The sequence below is a fragment of the Arachis duranensis genome, chromosome 6 (genome assembly GCF_000817695.3).
Source record: "Arachis duranensis cultivar V14167 chromosome 6, aradu.V14167.gnm2.J7QH, whole genome shotgun sequence".
Classification (NCBI taxonomy): domain Eukaryota; kingdom Viridiplantae; phylum Streptophyta; class Magnoliopsida; order Fabales; family Fabaceae; genus Arachis; species Arachis duranensis.
Genome location: NC_029777.3, coordinates 106,858,637 through 106,867,929, shown reverse-complemented (window position 1 = coordinate 106,867,929; position 9,293 = coordinate 106,858,637). Strand labels below are relative to the sequence as shown.

At 26.3% G+C, this 9,293-nt stretch overlaps 1 protein-coding gene across 1 annotated transcript in view; it reads left to right on the top strand.

Moving 5' to 3' along the window:
• LOC107495617 (PHD finger protein ALFIN-LIKE 4) overlaps positions 1-3,225 on the top strand; it is a 10,864-nt gene extending 7,639 nt beyond the window's left edge. The window contains exons 3-5 of the mRNA XM_016116783.3: positions 378-606; positions 2,215-2,329; positions 2,691-3,225. Of these exons, the coding sequence (XP_015972269.1) occupies positions 378-606; positions 2,215-2,329; positions 2,691-2,936 (590 nt within the window). The 3' untranslated portion in view covers positions 2,937-3,225. The remainder of the gene's footprint in view (positions 1-377; positions 607-2,214; positions 2,330-2,690) is intronic.
• The last annotated feature ends 6,068 nt before the right edge of the window (positions 3,226-9,293 follow it).

Genomic DNA, 9,293 nt, shown 5'->3' with positions numbered 1-9,293 from the left:
CGTTCCGCCATGGCGCCACCACAATTGTGGCCACCATGATTTCCACAACACAGCGTCCCCTAGATGGCGGTGGGGGGCCCAAAATCTGCCACGCCATTTCGCCATGGCCTCAATTTCAAAACACTGGTCATGATATCCCTTCACACTGGATTTAACTCTTATCAATTTTCTTGGAAATAAAGTTCGGTAATTTTCTGTAAACTTTTATTTTTCTGTCTCCATATCTTGATAAAATTTGTAAGTTCTTATGTTGCTATTTTGCTGTAAGACAAATAGTTGATGATAGTTCTTTTCCAAATAGTATGCACAACTTTTTTATATAGCTGAAAGTATTGGCTTAGGTAATTTATTTGATTTGTGTGAGCTCTGTGATACAGAAAAGGACAATCTTTGCCTGTATGGATTTCCTACCGAGGAGTGGGAAGTCAATCTGCCTGTTGAGGAGGTGCCTCCAGAGATTCCGGAGCCAACATTGGGTATTAACTTTGCCAGAGATGGGCTTGATAAACAGGAATGGCTATCTTTGGTTGCTGCTCATAGTGATGCTTGGATACTTGGTGTGGCTTTTTATTTTGGTGCTAGAGTTGGATTTGACAGGGCTGATAGGTATGTCTTGTTCCTTTTATAAATATATTGCTGCCTTACTGTTTTACCCTCTTTTAAAAAACGCATATCCATGCTTTATTTGAATCCCTTGACATCACTTCTTTGAAGTTTAACAAGTGTAGTTTTCAATTAAAGTTTTACCCGCGGGTGGTTTTGATGTATTCTTCAATTATAGTGTAAGCAGGAATTGTTTGAATGTATTCTTCGATTTAAGTTTAACCAAGGATGGTTCGAGTGTATTCTTTGAACAAAGCACTCTGCTTTATTTGCTCTTGGAATGAGTAAACAAAAATCAAATTGTAAGAAAGAAATAGTTAGACATAAAGGAGGCACATGTCTATATAATAAAAGACAGCAGAAGTAGGCAGTGCAACTTTAGAAAATCATAGCACCTGATGCACTTTAGTTAGCTTTTGTACAGTTGACCATGTTGATGGCTGCAACTAGTAACCAGTAACTAAATGTTTAATTAGAATATGAATTCATTACTTTGTCCATTATTGTTGGTATCATACTCAGTTACTAGCATCACTAGGTTACACTTTAACCTGAGTAGCATGGGGGACATGGTATCCCATGTGAATGAGCGAGGATCACCTTGCGAGGCTAACCACTTTTAGTTGACTGATAGCGGAGTAGGATCATGGGGGAGAATGGAAAATGAAATATAACATGAGGCTGGTAACTACTAAGCAATTGGCCTAGGTCTTCTGTTGTCTTCATATTGGTGCAACTTATTTGTTATTAGAATATTTGAAAGATATTTGTTCAAATAAAGTATAGTTTACAACATTCAGTGGTTTTGATGGTATAGAAAAAATGATATTAGCTGAACAAAGATACTTTGTTGTTTATACTAATGCTTTATAAAAACAGCTGGGTCATATATTATATTTCCTTTCCATGATTTTATTAGTGGAGTATCTAGTCTTGTATAAAACATTCACAAGTTAATGCATTTTCTGTGGCTTGTATTTTTCTATTTCTTTTATGTATTCACAATTTTGTTACAGAACTGTTCAGGTTGTTACCTTTCATCTTTTGCATGATTGTGGTTAATCTGGGAATACGGTCATAAGAAAATGATTAAATTCCAATTGTCTTGTTGGTATTCACTTTCTAATTCTAACAGATATCAAATCGAAGGATAAAATGAGAGGATATGAATATCATACACATAATGTGGTTGTAGTGGGAGAAGTGTCAAGGTCACATTTTTTTTTTGGATGGAGATTTTGGAGAATGTTTCAAGCCTTCGTTCAGGCAATTGAGCTATTTCTGTTTCATAGTTTCAGTAGCAAAACCTTTTGGTTTTATCTCTATAATCTTTGAGGGTCAAAGAGTTCAAATTTTTAAGTTTAATTAATCACTAATCAGATTCATTCCTTTTCTTGTAGCAAACAAAACATGTACTTTCTAATTGTATTTAATGTTTTTTGATGTCCCGAGTCCTGAGTCCTGATACTATTTGCATGATGCTGATTTTCCCCCGAAGTTTTCTAATATGCTTTAGTTTGTTTTCATGTACCCTCTCAAGTTAGTAATTGATTTGCGATGCTGTCCTTTTGGTCATGTTTAAGTAATATCCAGCTCTCATTTTTCATGCAGGAAGAGACTATTTACTATGATAAATGATCTTCCAACAATATTTGAGGTTGTTACAGGAATGGGAAAGACACCGGCTTCTAATCATAGCAGTAACAAATCTAAATCAAACTCTAAGGTACACAAGCTTGAAAATTATACTGACCACAGTAGTAATACTGTAACAGTTTGCTAGTTGCACAACTTTTTGCACTAAAGCTATTCTGTATTGTAAGGGTTGTATAGAAAAATGTACTTTTGTATGAGTTTTTTTTTTTTTTTGGAAAATCAATACAAATTGAACAGTAAGCCGACCTTACCTAGTGAGACAAGGTTTTGTTGTTGTTAATACAAACTGAACAGTAAACAGCTTATGTTTAGCTTTTTCTAGAACAGATTTGTCTTGTTAAAAAAAAAAAATAAATAACAAAAAGATTTGTTTGTTGGGGTTGCCAAATATGCTCTCATTGTCATGATATCTTGTGGGTTGACAAATGCAGAAAGGTTCCGAGTCTAAGCCAAAGAATTCTAAGGCAACACAATCAAAGGACAAGGATGGTGAAGAACAGGGAGGAGACGTTCCTTGTGGGGCATGTGGAGAGAGCTATGACGACGGTTTCTGGATTTGCTGCGACATATGCGAGAAGTGGTTCCATGGAAAGTGTGTGAAGATTACCCCTGCAAGGGCTGAACACATCAAGCAGTACAAATGTCCATCTTGCAGCAACAAGAGAGCTAGACAGTAACAATGGCTAGCTTAGAATGATTGTTCTATATATTCTGGCAATTTTATTGCTACTAATGTGTTTAGTTTGTGATGTTTTATTGTTAGTAGTCTTGGTGTTAATTTCAGGTTAAATTGTTTTAGATGATGCTACAGGTATATGAGCTGCTATTGAATCATCTAAAATTAGGATAGTTAACTTGAATATGAGCTGCACATAATGTTCTTTTCTACTTCAAGTTCTAGCATCTGTTAATGATTATTGAAAAAATTAAAATAATGAAGAACATGGTTGTGGTTGAAAGCTGAAACGCGAGGGATTGCCTGTAGATAATTGCTATATTCTAGAAAAGATTAAAATAAAATAATTTGCTTCCTGAACAAAAAGGATGGACCCAAGATGGTAACATAGAATTAGTATCCTGCAATTTTATTGAATGCTGCTGTAATAACCTTAAATGATATATACATTCTTGTTATATGTTACTAAGAAATGGTTTTTGATTCAATTCCAAGAGGTGAAAAGATGTTATTATTATTATGATTATTAAATGCAATTCTATATTGCAATTAATTAGAGTAATAATTTGAGTATGAGACTACAGGCCATGCATCCCAAGCACTCCGATCCATGGCTGCAACAACACAACACTTGCGGCGGCGACGTTCAGTTCCATTCCCATTTAATGGGGTGTTTAATTGTTTATGTTAATTTTTTTTTTGAGTTTTTGACGGTATCTCAACCCATTGGTTAAGGACTAATCCGCGGTATTAAGATCCATTTAAAGGTTTGCCGTTGACCAATGGGTTGCTGCATGCACAATGCGGGATTCGAATTCCCAACACTTGCGACTAATGAGCTAACCACTAGACCAACCCAATTTGGTTATTGTTTATGTTAATTGTTATATATAGATAAATATTATTAATTTGTTTTAATTATTAAAATAAATAAATTAAAAAACTTTTAAAATATATATAGTAGTTTTATCATTAAATATAGAAATATAATTTTAATATAATATAATTTAATAGATATATTATGAAAACTTTTTTTTGTAAAAAGATAGGACTTTCATTCCTTGAGATCAGATTGAATAATTATTATTTGACTGATTCTTGTAAATAGGATTCTAAATATATACTACTGATGTCATTGAAATAAATTAATTGATTATATATGTCACCAATTGAATTTCTCTTTTTTAACAATCATTAATTTCACACTTTTCTTGTATCTTTTCTGAATAATTAGTAGATAGTAATAAGATTTAATTATTAAACAAAAATCATATAATAATATAAGGATTATCTACCAACTATCATCTAACAAAACTTACTCTCTTTTTTTTTAAAGTCAATAATATGAGAATCACTACAAAAAAATATTAATTACTGTTAAATTTATTGTCAGATTTATCAAAAAAATCTGCCAGTTATATGTTTATTTTGACGATATAAATTTTTTTGGTAATTATTTATCGGCAGATTTTTTAGTTCACCACTAATTACCGACAAATTTAGCGGCAAGTATTAATTTTTAATTAACGAAATTATAGAAATTGTTATTGTCGGATTTATCCCTCGATAAATCTGGCGGTAATTTTAAAATTTTTTAAAATTTATTTAAAAATTTAATATATAATTTTAAATGATTAAATTCAATATTTTTTAAATTAACAAAATTTAAATTTTATAATTTTTCATAATAATTTATCTATAATTTTTCATTAAAAGTTTATAAATGAATTCACACATCAAAGTTTAAAAATAAAGAAGAAAAATAATAATTACTCGTATATGGAAAAAAATAGCACTATAAACATATACTCTAAATTCAGAAAAGATGAACTTACATAAAGTTTGATATGAAAAACAAGATATCTCATTATGGCTAAGTAAATTGCATAGTTAAAATTCTCTAAACAATAAAATATTGAAAAAAAAAATAATTACACAAATAGGATATTTATTTAAGATTCTAAGTAATTCACTAACTTGCATATGTATGACTCTCAAATAGTATATCTATTAACTTACATATTTATGGGAGTATAATTTTTTGGAATAGTAAACTGTACACTTTCAATTATAAACTATAAACATAATCAATACACAAATTATAATTAAATAAATAAATCAAAGTTCATATGTTTAAATGAGAAAATTGTAACAAACTTAGTAAAATATATAACAATCAACTCAGCAAAATTAATTCAGAAAATAATTAACGCACACAACAATAAGCTCAGAAAACTAACAACAATCAATAATAAGTCAATAATTAACTTAAAAAAATAACAAGCTAAAATTAATTCACAGAATTAACAACAATTAACATTAACTAACTCAAAAATAATTAACTCAGACAACAATAAACTAAAAAAATTAACAATTAACAATAAGTCAATAATTAACTTAAAAAAATAACAAGCTAAAATTAATTCAAAAGAATTAACAACAATCAATACTAATTAACTCAAATAACAATAAATTTATAAAATTAACAACAATTAATAATAAATTAATAATTAACTTAAAAAATTAACAAGTTAAAATTAATTCAGAGAATAAACAACAATCAACAATAAGTCAATAATTAAATTAAAAAATTAACAAACTAAAATTAACTCAAAGAATTAACAACAATCAATACTAATTAACTCAGAAAATAATTAACTCAAATAATAATAAACTCAGAAAATTAACAATCATCTAAAACACTATCAACTTAAAACAAGTCCTAGATTACACCCTACTTAACCTAATATTATCAAATTTCTAATTACACTAAATTAATATAACAAACCCTAATCACACATTTCATTAAAAATTTTAATTAATAATTTAATAAAATGCCTAAGAAAATCATAAACAAAAAAAATTTGAAAAAATACAAAAATTATAAAAAGAATTATCATTGATAGTGGCTATAGAATGGTGAAAACGTGGTAGTGGCAAGAGGCAGCAGTAAAACTTACAATAGTGGAGTTAGGGTTTAATAACATAACAAACAACCAAAAGAAAAAATGGACAACAACTTTACTTACTTGGCGCGGTGGATCTCATCAGCCACGGTAATAGCAACAACCTCCGACCAATAGTAAAGAACACCAACAACGGTAGCATGACATAGACTTTCCACAGAGACTCCAACAGCAGTGACGACGACGACAATGTTGTTTATCGGTAGCGATGGCAACTCCAGGTGGCGGCGGCGCACCCTTTCTCATTGGACCAGAGGAGAAGAGAGAGAGAGAGAGAGTTTTTTGCGTTTGAATTTTATTCTAAAATTATTGTCAGATTTATCGGCGAAAAAATTCAACGATAAAGTATTCGTCGTTGCCTAAACGATGCGTTTTACTAATCCTATTACCATTGAAATGTTTTGACAGAAAATTCCACAATAATAAATTTAGCGCTAATAGAATTAATTTTTGTGTTTCTATTTATCATTAGATTTAGTGGCAGAATTTTAAATTCAATGACAATTTATTCGAAGGACGAATTTTTATTTACATCTATCAAAAAATTTACTATTAAATCTAATAGTACTTAACATTTTTCTTGTAGTTAATCTACATTAATTCATATAATGGTAGCGAAAAAATGGAAAGTTTCTATTACTCGGTGTTAGAAGAGAGAATTGTATTAAAAAAAATGAATTTAGAGAGAATAAGAATGAGTTAATTGAAATTAGAAATTCTGATGTCTACATGTATATACAAAAATTAAGAGAATATTTTAGAATACATGATAAATATGCTATAGGCAAATATTAAAAAAATATTAATCATCCAATATTTTTCTTTTTTGTTTTAAGTGAAAATGATCTCATACTCAATATGAGAAGCGAAATTTTAATATTTTAGAAAGTAAGACGATAAAATACTACTATACCAGTAATAATAATACGGCAAAGAAAAAAAAAAGTATTATATCCTAGAGTATAGCCAAATGAATAAAATGCTAACAAATTTACTAACAAAGTAATCTCAACAATATTTTATGTTGCTAATAACGGAACCCATTAACTCCATTATAAAAATACTAAGTATATACCAAAAATGACCTACCAAATAATAATAATAATAATAATAATAATATACAAAAAGATATATAAAATAAATGTGAATTTGAAATTAAAAAAAATATAACTCTGATAAAAATGAATTACACTCTTAAAAATGAAATGTTTATTTAAATCATGTTAATGTACTTATTTTAAATGGACAATCTATTTTTTTTGTTATTTAAAATGACTATATATCTTTTTTATTATTTAAAATTGTCCATCTTTTTTACTATTTAAAACGTTTTATTTTTAAGAATTTAGTCTAATTTTAATTATTAATATTTTTTATTATTTTCAAAAATTATATTTAATTATTTATAAATACATATATCTCATTTACAATGTATACGAGATAATTTTTCATGTATCTAGTTTACAATGTAAACGGGATATATGAAAATTGAAAAAAATACACATATCCCCTTTACACTATAAAGAAGATACGTGCAAAATTATCTCGTTTATAGTGTAAACGAGATAAATAAATATAGTATAATTTGGCAAATACGCTACAAATTAAATAAGTTATTTATTTTAGTAATTAAAATAATTAAATTATTTATTTAAAAAAATCCGATATACTTATGCTTACATTTTTTTTTTCTGTAAGTAATGTTGTAATATATAAGATTCTTTTACATGTTCTTAAATAATATGTTTCTTTGTACTATGGATGTTGAATAATCAAAATTCAAAATTAGGAACAAAACTAAATATGAAACAATTTATAAACACAGTTAATTTATTTCCTTAATTAAATTAAAGTAAATTTGTGTAGAATTGATCAGGTTTTGACTCATGCCCGTAACATTTAATTTATATTAATCTTTCTTTTATAATTAAATAATAAACATAAATTAATTATAATTAGGGTAAAGTATATTTTTTGTTTTTGAAATTTAAAAAATATAAAAAAATTGTTTTCTCAAATCTTAATACATAAAAATGCGAATATATGTATTATTATTTTATCCTATACAAACATCTATGCTCTTTTTTATTATATTATACAACTTAAAATTATAATATTATATTATTAATTATAGATACTTTTTACAAATTATAACAAAATTAATTATGACTCTAAATAAATAAAATAAATAACAATTAATATTATTTTTTATTTTTTTATATTCAATATTTACTATAAATATAAAAAGTACAATAATTAATGAATAAAAATATGAATAAAAAATAAAACATATCAATTAAAATTAAATTTATTAACTAATTGAAGGTAAATAATATTTGACAATTATTTTAGTATTTAATTAAAATTTATTTCTTTGTAATGAGATTGATCAAATGACTTTTTAATTATTTTATTCTTATTCTATAAAATAATAAAAAAATAACATATTAAAAAATAAAATACTTTGACTCAAAGCTATACTCATGAACCACAAAAGAAATACTATATAAAGTCTTTAATAGTAAAAAAATAATTATAAGAATTAATTATTAATATTGTTATCAATTACAATTTATTATTAATATCCTAGTCCTTTTTAAAATATTTTTTACTTTTTTAAAATATATAATGTGTGTAGTATGTATCGTTTAGATCTTTTCTATAATTATAATAAAGATATTTTTCTAAATTAGTATAATTATACATTATTTATTAAATACTAATTGTAACATAATTATAACAAATATATTTTTCTTAAATAAAGAGATTTTTAATAAATGGAAAAATAAAAATAAAAATAATTGATAATAATAAATAATAATAAATGTCATTATTATATCGAAAAAGAATAATTTCATTTTAGATGAAAAAAGAGTTCACGAAAAATTGATATCTCACTTTAATTAGTTGGAGAAAAATCCAATTTTAGTATATTAAGTAGATAAATAGATAGGTAAATAAGATTATAAAATTTTCATGTGTCTCTTCTAACCTACCTTATTATATTATCAACTATATTATATGTATAAAAAAAATTAGTTATTCAAACAGCTATTCATATAAAATATATATTAAAAATAAATTAATATATATAGTTATATATAAATACATATCGACTAATATTACAGGTAATTTTTAATATTCACATACATAATATTTTTGTTATATTATTATTGCTTAAAAATATATCAAATAGTCCAGATTTGTTTCCATCCTTAGCAAAAGTATATGTAGCACATTTTTATTACCAAATCCTGGCTAAATATCTTACCAAAAATATTTGTTTCATGCATGAACAAATAGGATCTTTTAGCATCTCCAAGTACATTATATAAACCCTTCAATTCTTTCACATTACATAACTAACCATCAAAGTTTAGAGGGGAAAAAAA